At 59.3% G+C, this 21,482-nt stretch overlaps 1 protein-coding gene across 3 annotated transcripts in view; it reads right to left on the bottom strand.

Annotated features, from left to right (window-relative positions):
• Nucleotides 1–246: 246 nt before the first annotated feature.
• CABIN1 (calcineurin binding protein 1) overlaps nucleotides 247–21,482 on the bottom strand; it is a 59,101-nt gene continuing 37,865 nt past the window's right edge. For all 3 annotated transcript variants that reach the window (XM_075533308.1, XM_075533307.1, XM_075533306.1), the window contains 9 exons: nucleotides 21,095–21,208; nucleotides 6,351–6,514; nucleotides 5,872–5,968; nucleotides 5,015–5,626; nucleotides 4,163–4,237; nucleotides 3,462–3,717; nucleotides 1,539–1,697; nucleotides 621–847; nucleotides 247–485 (listed from right to left, as the gene is read on the bottom strand). In XM_075533308.1, coding sequence (XP_075389423.1) covers nucleotides 342–485; nucleotides 621–847; nucleotides 1,539–1,697; nucleotides 3,462–3,717; nucleotides 4,163–4,237; nucleotides 5,015–5,626; nucleotides 5,872–5,968; nucleotides 6,351–6,514; nucleotides 21,095–21,208 — 1,848 coding nt within the window. In that variant the 3' untranslated portion in view covers nucleotides 247–341. The remainder of the gene's footprint in view (nucleotides 486–620; nucleotides 848–1,538; nucleotides 1,698–3,461; nucleotides 3,718–4,162; nucleotides 4,238–5,014; nucleotides 5,627–5,871; nucleotides 5,969–6,350; nucleotides 6,515–21,094; nucleotides 21,209–21,482) is intronic.

Genomic DNA, 21,482 nt, shown 5'->3' on the forward strand with positions numbered 1-21,482 from the left:
CTGGAGCAGACTCTGGGACACTCCCTGGCTGCCGCCCATGGTGGGCAGGGGGTCCAGGAGGTGAGGGGTGGAGAGCATGCCCAGCTGAGGGAATGCCCACCCTTCACCCCGCCTGGACCCGGGTCACACCGGCAGCCCCTAGGCCACCTCCAGTGCTGCCCCCTCCCCTGGCACGTAAGGAGAGGTGCTGCAGGGGCCCAGCTGCGCGGCCCCTCGCCCATAGCCCCAGGGAGAGAGGACACAGACACTGGTTCCATCTTTATTAGAAAAAGGAAACGAGACAAGACGGGGGTGGGTGGGGGGGATAAGGAGTGGGCCATGGGGTAGGTGGCTGGCTGGTCTCAGCTGTCCATGTAGTCGTCCTCCTCGTCTGTCTCACTCTCCAGGGACGACTCCTGGCTGGACGTCTCCAGCACTTCCAGGGCCGGTTGGCTCAGGCTCTCCTTCCTCACTGTGGCAGCTGACTGTGCAGACAAGATGGCCGACTGCGGGGGTGGGGTGGGGTGATGGTGGTCAGGGGTTGGATCTGCACCCCGATCCCACCCCTCTCAGGCCCCTCATAGCCTGCACCCCACTCTCACCCTACCAGTCACCCCCACGCTCTCGCCCTTGGTCACCACCTTCAGCCTCTGCTTGGTCTCCTCTGAGATGCTGCCTCTGGGTGACAGCAGGGTTGGCGTGGGAGGTGTGACGGTGATCTCAGGCGGGAACTTGGTGGCGGCCGCAGGAATGACCAGCTTTGGCATGTTGGGTAGCAGGCGTGGTTTGGCCCTGCTGGCCTCAGCCTTGCCCGGGGGGCTTCCAGACGGCTGGGCATCCCCGGGGCTCGGGGCCTTGGAGCTGGAGGCTGTGGGGCCAACAGGGCAGAATGCTGTCACAGGAGATGGAGTGTCCTTTATGACCAGAGACTCCAGGGACAGCACCCAGCCTGCCCTCAGCCAGGCCTCGCCACCCCCTGCCTCCTGTCCAGCCCCCCTCCTGCAGACTGCCATGCTAAGAGCCCTGCCCGCAGGGCCACTGTGCACTCTGGGAGCCTGGGCTGGGGTGTTGTCCAGCACGCTGCCTCCCTGCCACTCCCGCTCCCCACACCCCCTTCCCAGACCTGCAGTCTCCTGAGCTGAAGCAGGCCAGGGCGGGAGGATGGAGGCAGCCCAGGATCTGGGCCAGGGTGAGCTGGGCAGCAGGTCCCAGGCCCTGAGGAGCTCAGCCCTGCAGGCCAAGGACAGGCTGGGGATGGCTCGGTCTGGGTGGGAGGCACATGGGTGCCCGCCGTGGCTTTAAACGGAGTGGGCCTAGCCATGCCAGCTGTCGCCAGCTGCTGTTCTCAGCAGAGTTACTGCCCGTGGGGATGCTGTCCATCCTGGGCATCTATCTGCCAGCCTGCTTCCCCTACCCACACCTTCCATCGGAGGCGACACTTGGGGTCCCACCCTCGACAAACTTGGAGTCCTCTTCACCACATGCCCCCCCAGCCTCCCAACCCAGCATCTCCGCAAACAGGCCCCTCCTGAACCCACCCCCCAGTCCACTTGCCTTACCCTGGCTACAGGTGGGCTCAGCGCCTGCTGGAGGCACCACAGCCTCCGAGGGCCATTGGCTCGGCCCTGCGGGAGGCACCGGCTTCACCTGCTGGCTGCGCCGGGGCTCCTGAGGCGGGAAGATGGCGTCCTCCACTGCTCCTGCCTGTGCCTCACCCTCTGTGGGGACAGAACCAGCTCAGGGCCAATCACATGCCAATCACTCCCACACAGGTGGGAGGCACATCTGGCTCATCCACTCCCCCTTCCCTGTCTCCCTTGGAGGTCCTTCAGAAACCATCAGCCCCCAGTGTCTAACCGAGGGCACGCTGACCACCTCATGAGGCCTACAGGTCTACACGAACCTGCCCTTCACAGCTTACAAAAGGGCTGCGACCCCAAGTCCAGCCAATTGAGGCTGAAGAGAAGAGGGTAGCAGACCCTGTCCCTGTCCTGAAGGTGATCTTATCCAGGTCCTCTGCTCCCACACAGGGAAACCACCCCCGGGCCCTACAGCCCAATCCCTCCAGCCCCCTGCCAAGCCGTCACTTCTGCCCCACTCAGGGCACCTATGCAGGGCTCTGTGTGTCCCACTGGACCTCCAGGTCCTAGGGGGAGAGTCCTGCCAGGAAGCCACCCAGCCTCAGGACACTCGGGGGCCAGCCAAGGGCCAAGGAAGGGATGCAGGCGGCGGGGGATGCCGCCGCCACACTGTCAGGCTAAAATGTCTTTGCTGGCTCGCCAGCCCCCACTTTCCCTGAACCCCTGAGAGAGGGAGTGAGGTGCAGGTGAAGCCTCCTGGATGGGTGGGAGAGGGATGGGGTACAGCTGAGAGCACCTCAGGCAGCCTATGGCTGTGAGAAAGGCTAGGAGCAGATCCCCCCAAAGGTGCCCGACAGGCTGAGCCAGAACCACTCTTGCCACCGCCTGACTTCCTGACCTTCAGAAATGGCCAGGCCATGCTGGAGACCCAAGTGGCAACATCGGCCAGGGGCAGGTAGGCTGCCACCTAGCCCTGGTGTGTAATTTCCTGACGCACCTGGACTGGGATGGTCATGCTGGGTTGGAGCGTGTGGCAGGCTGAGGCAAGAGCCCCATTAGCTGAGCCCCATTGCGGGCCTACTGCCTGGCCTGGGTTTTCTCCCTTTGGGCCTCACAGCAAACAGATGGCGGGCCCGGGGCTGGGTTGTGGTGGGTGGTGGGCCGCTACTGGGACCTTGGTATTCACCACTGCACTCACCACCCCCATGCCAGGCTCTGCTGCCCGCTGCAGGGCCCCGTGTATCTGCAGGCTGCCCAGCAGAAAGGGAGCAGAGCCCCGACGCTGGTCCCAGCTGCTCTCTGTCCCAGCCACTCAACCAGGCAGTTGCCAGTCAGTGGGGTCCTGCTTGTCACAACCTCCCATGACGACCAGAGACAGGCAGACGGGGAGGAACGGGGAGCCAGCAAGCCAGAGGGACCCCTAGGGAGGCCGCTGCACCTGCTCAGTCAGAAAGGACACAGCAAGGCCAGTAGCCCTGGACATTGCTTGGGGCATCAGGTGATGGGAGTGGGGCCAGGGTGCACAGGTGGAGGGCCTGAGTGGCCTGTCCAACCGTGGCTGCCCCTGGGTCCAGGTCTCCAGGCTGTGCCTGCCTTACCCACCCAGGCTGCTAGGCCTGCCAGCCTGGTGCTGGGTCCTAGGTGGCCCCAGTCAGCCCCTCCCTTCGTTCTGTCCTGTCTGTCCTGCTGTGAGATGGCAGGGCAGGAAGGCCCGCGGGTGACGAGGTCCTGCTCCCTCCTCTCGTCCTGGTCCCTTCTTCCAGGGGCCTGGAGAGGTGAGGGTGCCAGGGTGGGAGAGGACAGGGGCAGGATGCTGGCCAGCGGTCCTGTGACTGACCAGACGTGGCCCCCTGCCCTAGCGCTACAGGGCCCCTGCTGGGAGGTGGGAGGAATGAGGTTTACCTGGAGCTAGAGCAGGGGTCCCTGGGGTGGCCTCAGGCCTGTGCAGCCGGGGGGGACCGGGGTCCTTAGCTGGGTCTGGGGCAGCGACTGTGGCACAGGGTGGGCAGCTGATGGTGGCCAAGGTGGGCCGGGGCTTGGCGTGGCTGTCGCTGGGCCGCTGGAGGGCGTCGGGGGTCGTGGGGGTCACTGCCGCAGGGAAGAAGTTCTCTCGGCTGTCCTTGGGGTGCTTTGGGGTTGTGGGCATGTCCCCAGAAGCCTGTAGGACGAAGCAGGGGAGTGCCAGGGGCCTTTGGGTCAGCAAGGAGGGTGCTGAGGAGCTGGGGTGACGCCTCAGGGGTGGGCTAGTCCCCTTGGCCAGCTCAGCTGGTGCACCCAGGGTCCTGAGAGCAGTTGTGGGTGGGGTGGGAGCTGGGCAAGCCAAGCCACCAGTGGTGAGTGGTTCATCTGCCTACCCATGGGGCTCCCCGCACCCCAGACAGGCCAGACTGTCAGTAGCCGGTGGGGGTGGGTGGGTGGGTTGGCCCTTTGTGGTTGGGACAGCAGCCAAGGGGGGTGTGGGTGGAAGGAGCCAGATGCAGCTGGGGTCAGGTCACCAGTGGGGCTATCTCCCTGCATGGCCTCCCTTGGCTGCCTGGACTCCAGCCCAAACAGCCCTCCAGGCAAGGGAGTCTCAGGGACCCGCTCAGCGGGGTGGGGCTCACCTGTCTCTGGGCAGCAGCCCCCAGGTGGACCTGACAGAACTTCACTGCCTGTTCCAGCGCTGCCTCCTCATCCACCTGAGGAGTGGACTCAAGGTCAGAGTGGGACCTCCATCTCCCTCGGAGGGGCTGCTGGCTCCCCAGAGCCAGCTGGAGCAGCCAACCAAAGCCCAGCCCTGGGGTGGTGCCGTGCCCAGCCTCAGGAGCTGAGACTGACCAGGAGGGCCAGGCTGGAGGGGAGGGTGAGTTCTTAGGGGCCCGCCAGGAGCAGAGGGCCTTTCAGTGGGCAGCAGGGTGCGGGACAGAGGGGAACAAAGTCTCCCAGAGCATGCCATCTTGGCAGGGCTGTGATTCTTAGTGGCACTATATGATGATCTCACGCAGTTACTACGGGATGATGCTAAAATGCAGGGGATTTTATGAAAACATGTATGGTTATGTAATGATCCCACCTGTTATAGATCCTTCACCTCTGTACGACACGTGGGCTATGTTATAACGTCATGTGGTCACGTGATGATGCACTGCAGGGGACCCAGGATGCAGTGTGGTTACGGGACGATGTAATGCAGGGTTATACGGAGGCGTGATGATGTAACGTAGTTCTGGGGTGGTGAAACGTGGTTATGCGATGACCAACCACGGTGACATGATGACACAGTGTGGCAGCGGACGTGATGATGTAATGTGGGGAACAGGTAATGGCCAGCAAGTTGTCTTCAGGGGGACGGGGATGAGATTCTAATTGGCTGTGTCCAATGTTCACCCCAAACACAATGAAGTATTTCTGGAGAGGATGCAAGCCCGCTGCAGAAGCGCCAGGGCGCCGTGTGCCCTCTGGGCAGCCCGCCTCACCTGCTTGATGAGCATGTAGGTCTCAGACATGACCCTCTCGATGCGGCCCAGGTCGTAGGCGACACCCTTCTGGCCCTGCTGCCACACACGGTAGGCATCCAGCAGCAGCGTCTTGCCCGACTCTGTGTCCTCCAGGAGCTTCCGCTTGCGGCTGGGCCTGGGGGCCAGTTCCTCAGGGGGCCCGCCTGCCCTGGGCCCCGGCAGTGAGGGCAGCAAGGGTGCGGGGGCAGGGGAAGCCAAGGGGAGCACTTGCCCAGTGCTGATGCTCAGTTCCTCCAGAGACAGCTCGGCCGGCCGGTTCTCGGGGCCCCACTCACGCGGGGGGCGGCGGACACCCCCCTCAGCCATGTCCATGGGCTCTGTGGGGCCTGCCTGGGGGCTCTCCTTGTCCCTGAGCTCCCTGCTTTGGTCCATGTTGTCCCCTGGGTCCAGGACCACAGCCCGGGGGTTGAGGGGACTCGATTTGCCCCCAAGCTCGGTCCCCAGACCAGAGCCATCAGCCATAGGGGGTTTTTTGGGGTGGGGCAGGCCCTCCCGGCCATTCTCAGGGCTGGCCTTGTGGGAGATGTCGGTGGTCATCCTGATAGCCTCGGTCCCAGGGCATTCAGATCCCTACAGGGGACAGAAGCAGGAAAGACCCTAAATCCTGCCACCAGGTCTGCCGCTCCGGAACCCATGCCACCCAGCTCTGACAGTGTGCTGGCCAGTAGGGCATCAGTTTCACTGGGCACAGGGGCTCAGTAACAGGGCCAACCCCAGCCAGTGGTCACGTGCAAGTTCAGGTTCTAAACCCAGTACAGGGGGCAGGTGGCCAGCTGCTATGGGGGAAGTGGCTGGAGGGCAGGCAGCACACCTACCTCTGCGAGCTCCCTCAGCGTGTCCTCCAGCACCTTGACCGTGAGGATGAAGGCTCGCTGCGCCAGGACCTGGCGGTCAGCATCTCGGAGGTACTTCCTGCAGAGGACAGAGGCCCCATGCCTAGTGGATCAGCAGCCAGCAGCATCCTGCACGCCCGCACCGACCCTGGCTGCCCACCACAGGCCCTAAGCCCAGAGAGCTGGTAGAGCCATGAGTCCCTCCCTCCTCAGGTCCTCTCCTGGGGCCCCAAGTGTGAAGCTGGCCGCAGAAGTGGAGGCATAGGCTAGGGTGGTGTCCAGCTGCGCCTGTCTCCCTGCAAGTAGCCACCGTGAGAGCAGCCTGTCCTGCCCGGCTGGCCCTTCCTGGGGGCAGGGTCGTTGGCGCAGCTTGAAAACCCATCTTCCCAGAGTCTGGCTTTCGAGACGGAGCCCAGGGCCAGCCCTGGGCTGTGGTCCAGGCTCCTGGTGGTAGCACTCACTTGCCCTGGTCAGGCGTGCGCTGCAGCATGGAGGACACCTTCAGCAGGGTGCTGTGGTCCCCCAGCTGGGCCAGCACCTTCAGCAGCAGCACGATGGAGCGGTTCATGTGCCAGGCGAAGCTGCCTGGCCGGTCAATCTCATCCACGGGGATCCGCCAGATGCCCTGCAGGGAGGGCGGGAAGCTGCTAAGTCGGGGGGTACTGAAGCCAGGGGTCCCACACAGCTGTCCCTGTAGCCAGAGAGCCTGTCCCTCTCCACCGGCCCTCACTTTCTCTGCAGCACAGCACGGCTTCGAGGATGAGCAGTCCTGCAGCGCAGAGACGTGAGCCCATCCCCTCCCCTAGATAGTACCAGCCAGGGAAGTGCCTTGGAGCCAGGTCTGGTACCAGCAGGGGCTTTAGTCCAGCCTGATAAGGGTCCAGGGCCCCCAGATGTGCTCAGGCCCCACATTCCCAGGGGACCTCACATCACTATGGGCGTCTGCTCTTTGTGAGCAGCCTCTTGACGCTGGTACCAAAAGCCCACAGCCCAGCCCCAGCCCCTCTCATGCCTGTTCCTCAGGCCCCCATAGTCTGCTCAGTCCATGGCTAGCCTTGGGGCAGGACATCTGGTCACCGCCCTGCTTAAAGCCTCCACCGCTTCTTTCGGGGCACGAAGGGAGCCAGCTGTCACAGGCAGGCCCGCTGTCCCGTCCCCAAGCCCCTCTGTCCAGGGCACACAACACACACGCACGCACCATGTCTGTGGGTGCTCCGCAGGCCCCAGGGGGATGGTACCACCTCTCTGTGGCCCCCGCCCCAGCAGGAACCCCTTGAGGATAACCATCATCACTGCCCAGGCAATAGGCTTGTGACCAGGGTGCCCACTTACTGGTGGGGCTCCAGTCAGATCTCCCTGCACCCCACGCCTGGTCCCAATTTCTGGGACTGAAGACACAGAGAAGGGTCTCAAGGTATGTAAGGGGCTTCAGGAAGCGGGTGGAAAGAGCAATAAACAGATGTCTGAATGGTGGTGCTGGCAAGGAGTAGTGAATTACTGCGGAGCACCAAAGAACAGACAGCTCTGTCTTGGAAGAAGCGCAGCCAGAGTGCTCCTTAGAGGCCAGGGTGGCGAGATGTACTTTGGGCGTGTTGTCAGGAGAGACCAGTCCAGTCCCTGGAGAAGGACGTCATCCTGAGTAAAGTAGAGGGGCAGTGAGAGAGAGGGGGGCTCTGGACGAGATCGATGGACACAGTGGCTGCAAGGACTATGTGTGACCTGGTGTCACTGGGAGTGGGGATTGGCTTCGTGGACGTCAGGGCCCTTCCTAGATGCCCTCATGGAGCCTCTACAACATGGCCCCTGCCTGTCTGCTCCCCTGCCTCCACCGACCCCTCCCACCTGCAAAAAGAAAATCACTGGGCCTCTGGAGGGCAGGCTGGTGATGTCTGGGTGCCTATCACATCTTTGAGGCGGAAGAAAAGGCCTGGAGAGTCCTCACAAAACCTTAGTCCCTGAGGACCGGTGGAGCCCAGCTCTGCTGGGATGTGGCCCGGACTGGATGCTGTGGGGTGGGGCTCCTCTCTCTCCGCCATCCCGTCCCCGTGGTGTAGGGGAGCAAAGAGCTGCATCTTTCTCCGTCTACTACTGCAACCATTTTAAAATTAGCCCCACCGACACTTCACTTGTGTGGGGTACTGATACTGTTCAATCAGAAGTGCAGTACGTTCCTAAAATATACATGTCCCCCAGGACTATGGTCCACACCCATAGGTCTGGATGGAACTCAGCTCTAGGTTCGAGTCCAGCTGGCAGGCAGGGAGATCCGGCGGCCAAGCTGTCTCCTCTGGGACTCCTGGGCTTCCCAGGCAGCAGGGACGCTTCACTTTTACCTTGGTTTCTCAGCACACTCACAAATGTCCAGAGAGGGCTGCTCACACAGCCCCAGCCTACCCCCCACAGAGCTGTTTGCCTCCTTGTGTGATAGTCAGCCTACACGGAGCCATTTTAAATTAAGCAATTATTCTGCACCAGTCCTAAAGTGCAACCTCAGGCCTTATAGCATTTTCAACAACAACAACAACAAAAAAACCCACAAGCCAACTAGCCTCTTGTTCCTAAAAACCAGCAAAAGACTATCCCGTACCAGGAAATCATGCAACCACAAAGTCTGCTTGCTCAGTTGGGCCCTTGAACCGCAAGTTCTGCTTCTGTACCAGCCTGATTAGTTGCGCCGTTTCACCGCAAGTTCTGCTTCTGTACCAGCCTGCTTGCACAGTAGAGCAATCTAATGAAACCTTATAAAAACCCAAGTCTGTAAGCAAAAGGGACCAGCCGATGGCCACATGTTGTCTAGGGCTGTCTGGTCCCTGCGCAGGTTTCTTTTGTTATTAAACGTTTTATTTATTTCAATCTCACGCTTCAGTTGTTCTTGTCCGGCTCATGTACAACATTTTGGAGGTTCTGTTAGGCAGCTTAGCCTAGGGAATTGGGAAGTCCATTGACGCATGCCCAGGAGAGCCAGCATAGGACAAAGCTGGATTTTCCCCGCCAGTGGGCTCGGATGGGCGTTGCACCTGGAGCAGCCCACCTGGGCCAGGTGATTGCAATTCAGCCAATGGGAGCGACCTGGGGTCGTTCACCATGCCTCCCTGGGAACCCTTGAAAAGGCAGGGACTGGAAGGGAGGGGGCTGGTCGTCTTCGTGGGATGAGAGAGATCCTTGCGTGACCTGGGGCAGTCTGCCAGGCTGCATGGTCAAAGGAATCCCATGGGTGCCGCGTAAAACCTGAAGCTTCTTTTAATTCTCATTAAATTCACTTGGATCACGAGCCTGGCTTCGGCGTGAAATCTTTCTCGCGTGGAGCCAAGGACCGAGGCTGAAATCTAGTCCCGGAGAGAGAGAGACCGAACAGTTCCACCGAGATTCTTGGTGACCAGGTTGTGCATCAGCGGGACAAGCAAGACCCCAGGAATGGGTGATCTCCTGAGCCTGTGCCACAACTAAGGAAAGGCCCCGGAGAGATAGATGTTCCTCCACCCCAGTTGTTGAATCTTGTCCTGTACTGCAACTAGGGGAGGGCCTCAGAGAGACGTTCCTCCGCCCCAGTTGTTGGATTCTGCCCTGTACCATAACTAGGGGAAGGCCTCGGAGAGACGGTCTCCTGCCCCAGTTGTTGGGCCCGGTTCTGAGTGCTATAGAAACTGGTGTGCACTTTCTGAATTTGGAAAATAGGTTCGGTTGGACGCAACATTTGGACACTCCCAGAGGACCAGGGAGACGTCCCTGTGTTCCCTGTTCCTGTAAGTTAATGCCCTGGTGGTATTTTTTTTGTTATTTGTCTTGTGCGTGTAAGATTGCTGTACCTTGTTTATCGGTGTTTTTGTCCTTGTGTGGCTTGCTCTTGCTCCCGCCCGTTCCCTGTTATTATTTGATTTCCAGTGGCTGGAGTAAAGATCATGGGACAACAGCAGTCAATTCCGCTCCACTGCCTCTTAAAATAACTTTTCTGATTTCTCGAAAAGGTCTATGTCAAATTATGGATTCAAAACTAAGGCCTTCCGCCTCAGGTCCTTCTGTGAGATGGACTGGGTTGCAGGAGTGCCTAATTGGCCTTAGAGGGTACTTTTTCCCTGCCCCTCCTGTACCAAGTTCGAAGGTTTGTCTATGGAAAACCAGGTCACCCGGACCAAATCCCGTACATTGATGTGTGGGTTAATGTAGCCCCTAACCCTCCTCCATATATTTGAAAGTTTCTTCCCCCTAAGCAGGTCCTGGTGGCAATGGAGAAGGAAACCCAAGCTAAAAACAGGAAGCCTCCGAAACTTTATCCAGTCCCCCAGAGTGCTGAAGAAGAACTTGAAATTCGGCCACCGTGCCTTGAGCCCCCCTTGAGGCAGCCAGGCCCTTGGCCCCTCCTCTGTACACCACGGCCGGGATGGGTCTGGTGCCCGCCCCTGAAATGTCTGCGCCTTTCAGTCCTCCCCAGGATATATGTAAACACCAAGAGTGAGCAAAATAAGCCGGACAAGGCTCCAGTCGGCATTTTCCCGTTAAGACAAACTGTTCCACCCCCAGGAGCAGGTCAGGCAGTCCCCTTTATGGGTTATGTTCCTTTCTCTATGAGTGATCCTTACAAGTGGAAGCAACAAAACCCATCCCAGGGTTTCATCTCTTTACTGGAAACTGTCTTCCACACCCATCAACCTACCTGGGTGTTTGTCAGTAACTCTTGCAGGTCTTGTTCACTGCAGAGGAGCGGGAAAGAGCCCAGCGGGAAGCCCATAAGGTCCTGCTCGGGACTGCCAGCCAGCCAGTAACTGCCCCCCATCTGCGAGAAGCCTGTTTCCACCTCAGCGTCCTGCCTGGGACCCCAATGATGCACAGGGCAGGGGAGCCCTGACCCGGTGCCGCCAATATCTGTGGCAGGGCCTCGGGGGGCTGCTAGGAAGCCCACTAATTTGTCTAAGGTAAGCAGAGAGCTACAGGTGAGTCACCAGCCGCTTCCCTTAGATGCCTTATGGAGGCTTATAGGCTGTACACCCCACTCGACCCCGAGGCCCCTGAAAATGGGCAGGCCATAAATATAGCGCTTGTAGCAGCACAATCAGCCCCAAATATCTGCAAAAAGCTGCAAAAGCTGAAGGGGTTTGGAGGTAAAAATCTTAGTAAGTTAATAAAGATAGCCCCAAAGTTTTTAATAACAGGGAGGATCCATCCACCTGTAACCTCCACAGGGCAGACGGCAAAAACCACGGTGGCTGCCCAGCGGGAAGAACAAGAAAGAAACAGGCCCAACTCTGTGTCACAGCAGCCACATATGTGGGTTGCCAGCTCCAGGCGGGCCAAGAAAGCTATCTACCAGCAGATCAACGCGGTCTTGCAGACACCTTTTCCAGAGACAAAGCCCAAGGTGCGTGAATCCCTGGGCGCGGTGGGGGACTGCCGTCTGTGAATAACTGGTTTTGCAGAAATCGCCAAGCTACTGTATGAAAGCAAAAAGGAAGAGGGGCAGGACGTCCTGAAAACTCCTGAGCCAAGAAGCTGCCTTAAAAAAAAAAAAATTAAAAGGGCCCTTCTGTCGGCCCCAGCCCTAGCTCTTCCGGATCTGCAAAAACCATTTAAACTGTTTGTAGCAGAAGGTAAGGGGTCACCAAGGGGGTCCTCACGCAGCACCTGGGGCCGTGGAGAAGACCTGGGGCTGACCTATTAAAAAGCTGGACCCAGTAGCCACCGGGTGGCCAGGATGCATGCGGGTCATAGCAGCTCCTGCAATGTTGTTAAAGGAAGCATCAAAGCTCACGCTGGGCCAGGGCATTACCGTCATGGAGGACACTCGGTGCAAAGCCTGCTAAGAAGCTCACCTGACCGCTGGATAACAAATGCCCGCGTGCTCCAATACCAGGTACTGTTGCTAAACCCAACCAGCGTCCAGTTTTCCAAAACAGCCACTCGCAACCCTGCAACCCGACAAGCTGGCCGAGGAGCCAATCCATCACTGCACGGAAACCCAAGGAAACTCAAAAGCAATTAAAGAAAACCTGTGTGACCACGCGGCCAAGGAAGCAGCCATGGGTGCTCAAAACCTGGGAGTGACAGTGGCCCTAGTCGAAGGTAAGAAGCCCCCTACTCTGCTCCAACCTAAACTGCCTGTTCACCTTGTCTGTTCTGAATCTGAACTTAAGTTAGCCCAACGGCTGGCGGAAAAGGCAGCCCAGCTGGCCTGCGTCAAAGACCCAGACGGATGGCTGATCCTGCCCGACCACCGCAGGCTAGTGCCAGAAGCAGTTGGGCAAGAACTAGTGGACCATCTTCATAAAACCACTCATTTGTGGGGAACTAAGCTGTACCAATATCTGTCTACAAGGTACAAAATTCCGAACCTCCAAGAGTGGACTCAAGCAGCTGCTGAAAAGTGCATCACTTGCGCCCAAGTAAACGCCCCACCAGGTTCGCCCACCACCTCAGCATCGAGAGTGAGGCACTCCCCGGCCAGTACTGGGAGGTGGACTACACTGAGGTTAAACCAGGACTGTATGGCTATAAATATCTGTCAGTTTTTGTTGACACTTTTTCAGGATGGACAGAAGCATCCCGACCAAGGCAGAGACAGCTACTGTGGTCTGCAAACTGCTGTTAACTGAGATCCTCCCCAGGTTTGCCATTCCCTTACAAATTGGCTCTGATGATGGCCCGGCCTTTGTAGCTCAAATTTCTAAAATTTGAGCATTAATTAAAAACTTCACTGTGCCTGCTCAGGACAGGTAGAGAATGAACAGAACTTAAAAAAAAAAAAAAAGGCTTTAACTAAATTATGCAGAGACTGGCGAAAACGGGGTCAGACTTTTGCCTTTTACCCTGTTGCATGTGCAGTGTACTCCTTACTTCAAAAACGTAACACTATTTGAAATTCTATAAGGCCGGTCGCCTCCTCTCTTACCAACCAGTTAACCTGTCTTACTAATGCTGAACTTTTAAAATCTATACAGGCAGTCCAAGAAATCCACAGCACCAACAACGCCTTAGTGGAGCCATCACCACCTTCCAGGAGGGGCTGGACCCCATCTGGCCAATAGGCCAGCCCGGGCTGGAAAGTCTGGACCTCTCTGTATTGGGTCTGGGTCAAAGGTGGACTGGACCTTACCAGGATTAATGTAGTTTTGGACATCAAGTACATTATTGAGAGGGAAACAAGTCACATCATTGTCGAAGCCATTTCTGCTTATTTTATTTGTAATTTATGATTTGATTTGACTACAGTAATGGGGGAGTTGTGATTGCTGGAGAAGATAATGATGATGTAATCGGTAACTTAAAAGAAGCTCAGTATATCCGCACAGAAAGAATGGAACAAGCCTTCGGCGCTATTGACCGTGGAGATTACTGTTTGGAAGGCTACAGAGAAATGCTTACAAAGACTTGGCCTGGAAGCATGGCAACATTCACTTAGCAGCCCCATGCATTTATTCTGAAGTTGTGGAAGCATTGCAACTTCAACCAGGATTGTCTTTTCTTAACCTGGGAAGTGGAACCAGATATTTAAGTTCAATGGTGGGCTGGATTTTAGCTAATTTTATTTTTGTAAAAATTTTATTTTCAAGTAGATGAAGCTGTTTATATTTCTGTATATGATTTATAGGGTGTATAGTTTTGTATATCTTTGAGTGTGTGTATTCACAAAGTAATCTTTCTTAAATGTGGAAACACAATGCAATATTCTTCTCATTCCAGCCCTAATTGTGGTAGTTATACTTAGGTCCTGCAGACCATCCGAAACTTACAGCAGTATGTGCCGATAGAGAGGCTGGAAAACAATCTACCTTTACCCTAAAAGGCTTACAAGGGGAAGGGCACTGTTCCCAAGGGTCCCCAGGAGCCCACCAGTGTAGTCAGTATTGTGCTACTGTCTCTGTAATCCCCTCCTTCACAGACCCATACCTATTGGTTGCGCCTGCAGGCATGTGGTTTGCCTGCTCCATTAGAAGCACTCCCTGTTTGTTCTCCCTAACCCTGCGTGCCTCTAAACAGTCTGAATTGTGCATATTGGTACATCTTTTACCCCAAGTGTACTTGTACTCCGGGGAAGCTGGGTGGCAGCATTTCAATACTTACTCATGAGTTGGAAAAAAAAAGAAAAAAAGCACCCATCCTAGTTCTCCTGCTGGTGGGTTTGGGCATTGCTGGGCCCGCCTCAAGGAGCACAGCTGCCACAATACAGGGAAATGAAAACTATGAAATACTTAGCCATCACATTGATAATGACTTACAAGACTTAGAAAACTCTGTCAGCTATTTAGACAGGCCTCTCAACTCTTTAGCTGAGATAGTGCTGCAAAACAGACGGGGTCTTGACCTCAAGCAAGGGATAGGTTTATGTATGGCCTGGGAGAAACTTGTTTTTATGCCAACCACTCAGGAATAATTAAAGATAGTCTAACCCTAGTCAGGAAAAGACTTAATGAACGGGAAGAAAGTAGAAAAGGTCAAGAAGGATGGTTTCAGCAAATGTTCAACTGGTCTCCCTGGCTCAGCACCTTAGTGTCCAGCCTAGCTGGCCCGCTGCTCTTGCTCTTACTGGGACTAACCTGCGGGCCGCTCATCAACAGACAAGTCCAGTTTGTGCAGGACCGAATACAACCTGTTGTTAGTGCTAAGCAAATCTTACGAGCAACTAACCCAGAGTGAGCCACCACTACAGTCGTTTGAAGACTCACACCTGGGAGATTCACAAGTGTAACAAAAACAGGGGGAAATGTGATATTCAGCCTACAGAGCCATTTTACATTAATCAACCATTCTGCACCAGTCCTAAAGTGCAACCTCAGGCCTTATAGCATTAAAAAAAAAAAAACCACAAAAAACCCCAAATATCCCTTGTTCCTAAAAACTCAGCAAAAGACTATTCTGTACCAGGAAATCATGCGCCCGCAAAGTCTGCTTGCTCAGTTGGGCCGTTTCACTGCAAGTTCTGCTTCTGTACCAGCCTGCTTGCACAGTAGAGCAATCTAATGAAACCTTATAAAATCCCAAGTGTGTAAGCAAAAGGGACCAGCGTGGGCTCCCTGGGCCTGGCCGCGGGCCCAGCACCGCTGACTTGGCCGGGCAAACCTCCGGGGCCAGGCCTAACGTGGCAGGCACTGCCACTAGGGGCTGCGTTCCTAGCCCTCAGGGGCTGCGTTCCTAGCCCTCCCGTGGGGAGCTGCAGGCGAGGGGGCACGGCCCTGGGCGTGTTAGGGGCCCCAGAAACCACAGGGCACTGTTCCCACCTTGCTGTAGGGCACGATGGCATGGCGCCCCCCCGGAGTGTGCCAGGTGGTCCCTGGCTGGTCCCTGCGTAGGTTTCTTTTGTTATTAAACTTTTTTATTTCTTTCAGTCTCACGTCTCAGTTGTTCTTGTCTGGATCATGTACAATACTTTCGGGGCATACAGTGGAGGTGGGGGCTGAGCCCCAGGGCGGGCGGTAAGCCAGCCCATGGCAGCTCTTTCTGACAGTGCGCGCCCTGCCCAGACATGGTGTTGGCACACACTTGGGAAGATTCCGGCATTCCCTGCACGGACCCAGTGGTGTGACTCAGGGTGCTGGGTGGCGAGGGTGGGAACTGCCAGCGCTGAGGGGGAGCCAGCACTGGAAGAATGGGGAGTCCCTGCTCCGTGCCAAAACACAGCCCTCTCCCACCCATCACCTGCAAACCCACAACACCCAAACCACAGGCCCGCTGGGGGAGGGATGTCGCAGAGCCGTGCCCGACTGCCCGCCCACAGACACAGCCTCCTGGCGCTCCAGCACAAGTGTGCGCACACCTCTTCCTAAAGGACACTGCTCCAGGGCACATGGCCAGCAGGCGCCCCCCCCCCCCCCCACGAAGAGGGCCCAGGCTGGGCCCGCCCTCAGGGAGGCCCCACCTCTACTGTCCAGCCCCTTCCCGCAGGCTGGCCTTCTGGGGCAGCACCTTCCACAGCACTCTGGGCTGAGATCTCAAAGTCTCTGCAGATTCCGCACAAGTCCCCGGGCACCTTCCGGGCTGCTGCGGTGCCCTTGGCCCCCACTTCCACTCTGAGGTCCCTTGCCATCCTGGCTGGGCGGCCCAGGGCCAGGGATTCCCCCCGCGCAGCCCCCCAGGTAATGCGCCGGACGCGGGCAGCCCCGGGGAAGCCTGCCACCAGGCTGCTCCCAGCTTCTCCCGCGCGTTGGGTCCCCACTACGGCGGCGGCCCCTCCCCCACCATGAGCAGCAGAGGCGACAAACAAGCGGCGCGCGCCCCGCCCCTGCGTGCGCACTCGCCACCCCGGCCCACCCCCGCAGGCGCGGTCCTCCGCCTCGCCTCCGCAGGGCGGCCAGTGTAGCGGGGCCGCCCCCGCCCCCGCCCCGCTCACCATCCCTGGCGCGCCCGCGCCCCCGCCAAGTTGCCCGGGCCGGCTGGCTTTCTCTGTCGGCGTGGCCGCCCGCCCGCGCGCCCTCCGGCAGGCCAGGTCCACTCTGGCGCGTCTCTTCCAGGGCGCCCTGCCAGCGCCCCCGCACGCCGCCCCGGCCGCCCACCTGACGCTGCGCGGGGCGCCAGCCCGGCGGGGGCCCAGCGGCCGCCAACTTCCTCCGCGGGCGTGCCCTGGGAGCGGCGGCCCCGCGGGCCGGCTTCCTGCTGCCTGCGCCGCCCCGGGGGGCGATGCGCTGGCCCCGGGCGAGCTCCTGCCCGCCGGCTCCGCCGTGGCATCTGGGCCGGGGGCAGGGGCGGGCGCCGGGCCACGGCCGCCAGGCGGCTCGAGCGGGCCGGGGCGGGGCGGGCCGAGCCGCCCGGGGCGCGGGCTCCCTGGGCCTGGCCGCGGGCCCAGCACCGCTGACTTGGCCGGGCAAACCTCCCGGGCCAGGCCTAACGGGGCAGGCACTGCCACTAGGGGCTGCGTTCCTAGCCCTCCCCGTGGGGAGCTGCAGGCGAGGGGGCACGGTCCTGGGCACTGTTCCCACCTGGCTGTAGGGCATGGTGGCATGGCGCCCCCCTGGAGTGTGCCAGGTGGGACCCTGGGGCATTAGTGTCTGCCTGCGGGCACACCACGGGGGTGTGTCAAGCCCGGGAGTCCGACGTGGACAGTTGGGGAGTGAGGCCGAGGAAGTTCGTTCAGAGGGGCTTACAGCTGGAGAGGCCCCCACCCTGTCCAGCCCTTTCACACCCCTTCACACACACTTCTCAGCAAGCCCGTGACCAGATCAAGTCCAGAGCCGCCCCCCGCGCCCCCCCCCCTTTCAGGCTGTTCTAGTCTAAGGTGAGGCCTGACCCATGCTGGGTTTCTGCTTTCCTCCTGTTGGGATGGGGTGGGGTGGGGGTGGGACACTGCACCCTCACCCTGGGTCATGTTATGCCTCCAACCTCTGACTGACTCGTTTGGGGGACCTCTCCTGGCTGCGGCCTCTCTGGAGATCTGGGTGGAGGACGCAGTACTGTGTCTCAGCAGACAGCTGCTCTGGTCAGCTGCTGGCTCCCCCACCCCAGCAGCAGACAAGACCACAGGCCTGAGGCGCTGCTTGGCCACAGAGGCTTTTCTAGGTCCTCTTCTGCCTGGTCCTGGGCGCTCCAGCTTGGCTGGCCTCTCACCCCCACCCCACCCCACCCCCACCCGGCTCCAGGCATCCAGCCTTTCTTCCCCATCCCAAGCCCTCAAGTCCCCAACTCCTGCCCACCAGTGTCTCCCTGCAGTCCACAGCAAGGTGGTGGAGCCCTCAGACCACTTGCCACCAGTGCTCGCCCTCGGTCCCGGCCTAGAGCCCGTGGCCCGTTTACGCTTATTCCTCAGCCTCCTCTGAAAAGCAGACTGGGCCCCTCAGCCCTCGGCTCCTAGCTCTGTCATTCCTGCAGCCCCACAGGTGAGGCTTGGCCAAGCATGCCCCCCTCAATGGGCCGGGGCGGCTCCCACCTGAACGACACAAGTCAGTGTGACACTCGCCCCCTCCCAGTCTCCCCTGGTCTCAGCCCCGTGCCCCCAGAATTCTGTCTGTGCCCTGGCACGCTCCACACAGGGCAGATTCCTGATGTCTCGCTGCGAGCAGGTGGCCCTCTGCGTCCAGCATATCACACTCTCCTGCTATCTTCCATGGCCTCCTCTGGGGCAGAACCAGGCAGGCTAGGTCCCCTCGCGGGGCCTCCCCCTCAGTGGTTCATGTGCATGTGGCAATGTGGGCAGGGCACACATCATGGCTGGTCATGAGTGCAGGTGGGGTGGAGGGATTTGGCCTCGGGGTGGTGCCCACAGGATACGTAGAACTACTGGCCCAAACCTAGTTAGTTGCCATGGGAACCAGGGGCCAGGAGCACCAGGTTCCTCTGGTCTGCAGCTCAGCCCCAGGCTGCTCCGGAAGCCGCCAAACTTTCCAAATAGGAAAAGTGGAAAAAGAAGGTGGGGGGAGAAGTGAGCTCCAGAGAGATGGTGGGCCAGGTACTGGAGCAGAGCAGGGTGGAGAGGGGCAAGGGGGTACTCAGAGCTAATGGGGGTAAGTCCAGCCCACTACCCCCAGCCCCCTGGAAAAAGGGCTGGGAAGCAGGCTCTCTGCAGACACGGGAACACGCCTGCCACAGGTGGTCAGCCCAGAATGGGGCCATGGCCAGATACCCTCCACCTTCAACATGCCTATATCTGCCCAGCCCCCTCCCAGGGCAGCCACAGCAATAGGCACAGCAGAGGGCAGAGCCCCTGCCTCTCTAGGTGAGTCCCCTGTTCATGCTGCTCTGCTCAGACCCCTCCAGACTGGCTGGGACCGCTGTCCTGGGCCTCGGGGACACTAGGTCTCGGAACAGGGCTCTGAGAAAGCTGGCAGAGGACAGGGAGCCTGTTCTGATGGAGCATGTCCCTGAAGGCTACCGTCTGCCCGTGCATGTGTGTTAACCAGGCACCCGGAGGCCATGGGAAGGAGAGTGGTCAGGGGCCCAGCCAGCTTATGACCAGGAGGCTGTGTGCCACGGGGCTGCACTTTTGGACAGTGGCAAGGCTGAGTCTACACCTGGACTTGGGGCTGTCTCCAGGTGGCCTAAAGAGTGTTGCTGAGGGCGTGAGTGACCGTGTGGTCTGGTCAGGGCAGTGGGTCTCTGGGCCCCCAGGCAGTGGGGGAGGAGGGGAGGGAAAGACCACCAAGGCAGGTGTGCATGGCCCTTGCCGGGGCACTGACGGGAGGAGGAAGAGCCGGGCACCCAGCCTCGAAAGACGTGAGAACGTCCCCTGGTCTCCTTGTTTATGCTTCGTGCCGCCGACTCCCAGACCATCTCAGCGCAGCTATAAATAGTGCTGTTCACAGCGGCTCCACCCTCCCGGCCCTCACTGACCCAGCCAGCCAGCCAGAGCCCAAGGCTGGGCAGCCAGGCAGGTCCCCGCATCATGGGGGCTGAGGGGGAGGCCTATCCCTTCCAGCAGTGTCCTGACAATGCCCGAGACACCCCGTGGGCACCCCCTGGGCCTGTCCTCACTGCCCTAAGCACGCGCTCAGTGCCCACAGTGAAGCAGGGTGGCAGCTGCATATAACTGGGTGCCTGGGGCACCCTCACAGCAGCTCTGGGAAGCCCTCAGAAACACCCTGCCCCCACGGCGGGCCAGAGGGCGCCTCAGAGATGCTCCCCTGCCCGCACAAGCAAGTACACCCCTTCTTAGGACCAGACCAGGATAAGGATCCCAGCCTAGCCACCACACGTCTTGTGAGCCTCCCATGGGGCTCCTGGTCAGAGACGCTCGTGCCTGGCCAAACACACGCTGTCCAGCAGGCTGTGAACCTGTGCACAACACACAGCAGGAGGCAGCCGCACCCACATGATGTGGGCGAGCACCAAGTTCCGGGAAAGCACCCTCCGTGCACACACACTGCTTGCTTCTCAAAGACTGGGGAGAGGACACAGACAGACCTGCCCATCCTTCCCAACTGTCACTTAGGGAAGCTGAAGGTCGGTCGGCCTCAGGCCATGGCTGTGTGGTGCGGTGGCCAGGCCTTGCCCAGCCCTCACCCTGCACCACTCAGCCTGCCCAGGCCCCATGAACCCTGGGGCAGATGCACCAAGCTCTCTCCTGTCAGCCCCAGGCAGCTCAGCGTGCCTTGTGAGGAGGTGTCAAAGGACGTGTGGGGACCTGCTTCAATCCGCTCCACAGGTCTCAGGCATGGACACCAGGTGGAGGCCAGGGCGGGGTCCACCCCTAGGGTCTGCAGAGGACCTGTCCCTCGGGGGCTGCGTGTGTGGGGAGGAGGGGAGGCACGTGTCTGTCCCAGGCTTGGCAGCTGTCTACACAACCAATTAAAAAAGCTGGTAACAGAGTGCCAAGGACAGGTGGGAAATGAGGTGGGTGGGGCATGCTTGGGACCCATGCTGAGGCAGACAGACGCAGGGCTGGCTCAAACCTATGGGGGCACAGAGGTGCAGGGCTGGGCGCTGCTTCCGTCTGTCGTACATGGTCTGGGGCCACTATGGGTTGGCGCGGTCGAAGGCACCCGACAACGACCCCATCGCCATGCAGCTCTGAAAGTGCCACAAACGCTGGATGTGGACTTGCAGGCATGTGTGAAGACCAAGGCAGGAAACAGTTTGTGCACCGGGAGGGTGCCTGGGCAGGGAGAGCAGGGCTGCGCACACACGGAGCAACCACTGGCCAGGAAGGACCCCGTCCCGGGATGCTCCCTGACAGACTGCTGAGGGGTCCTCAGGGTGGTCAAGGCCTGACATTGAAAACACACGCACACACGCAGCCAGGGTTTTAGTGTGACCAGCGGTTTTTCTGTCTTTGTAAGTCCTTTGGCTTTGCTCACGGGGACCTCTGACTATATTTACGGGCACCTACGCCCATGGGCACTCCCCTACAACTATGCCCATGAGATCTGCACCCGTGTGGATGTTCTTTATGAAACAGCTGGCTGTACACACAGGCCCGTGGGTGCAGAGGGAGAGAGGCTGCACTCCTGTCTCCTCTCCACAGGCACCCTGAGAACCACCCCATCATGGAGGCGCTCAGGTCCTGCTCAAGCAAGCCCACCTGTCCCTAAGGTCCTGCTGTGTGCAGGAGGCAGAGTCCTCGTCCAGCACGCCCACCACCTGCCACACTCAGGGGCGGGCACTCTAGGAGCCTGGAGCCTCCTCGTCACTGACAGCAGTGGTCCCACAAGTCCAGGGCTCCGGAGACCCCCATCTCTCACCCAGCCTCTCCCCACAGCCAGCGTGTGCATGCTGTGCCATCTGCCTGCCCTCTGGGGGCGTCTGACCGCATGAGCCCTCGCGGGCTCGGAAATCCAACAAGCGAAGTACTCACGTTGAAGAAATTGGTCTTGTTCCTCTCACAGAAGAGCCCCTGTGCCGGCATGTGGTGCAGCTGTTGCCACGGGATACTGCTGCCTAGCAACACGTCTCGGGCCCACTGGAGGTTCTGGGGAGACAGAAGTAGGCTGGGGGTAAGTGCGTGGGCTGCTGGGTGCCCGTGGGGAGGGCGGGTGAGGTGTCTGCACAAGCTGGCATCATGGGTGGTGCTTCCTTTCCCGAGCTGGGTCTGCCGGGCTCTGGATGGCGTGAGGTGGGTTCAAATGGGACCCCCATGCCCACCTCTGAGATTCTGTGTGGATCTGCACCCTGTCTTTGTCAGGGGCCTCCCTGACTAATGACACCAGCTTGGGAGGGCCTTCCTGTGGCAGGACGGGTAGGGG

The sequence above is a fragment of the Tenrec ecaudatus genome, chromosome 16, assembly GCF_050624435.1.
Source record: "Tenrec ecaudatus isolate mTenEca1 chromosome 16, mTenEca1.hap1, whole genome shotgun sequence".
In the NCBI taxonomy this organism is placed as follows: Eukaryota; Metazoa; Chordata; class Mammalia; order Afrosoricida; family Tenrecidae; genus Tenrec; species Tenrec ecaudatus.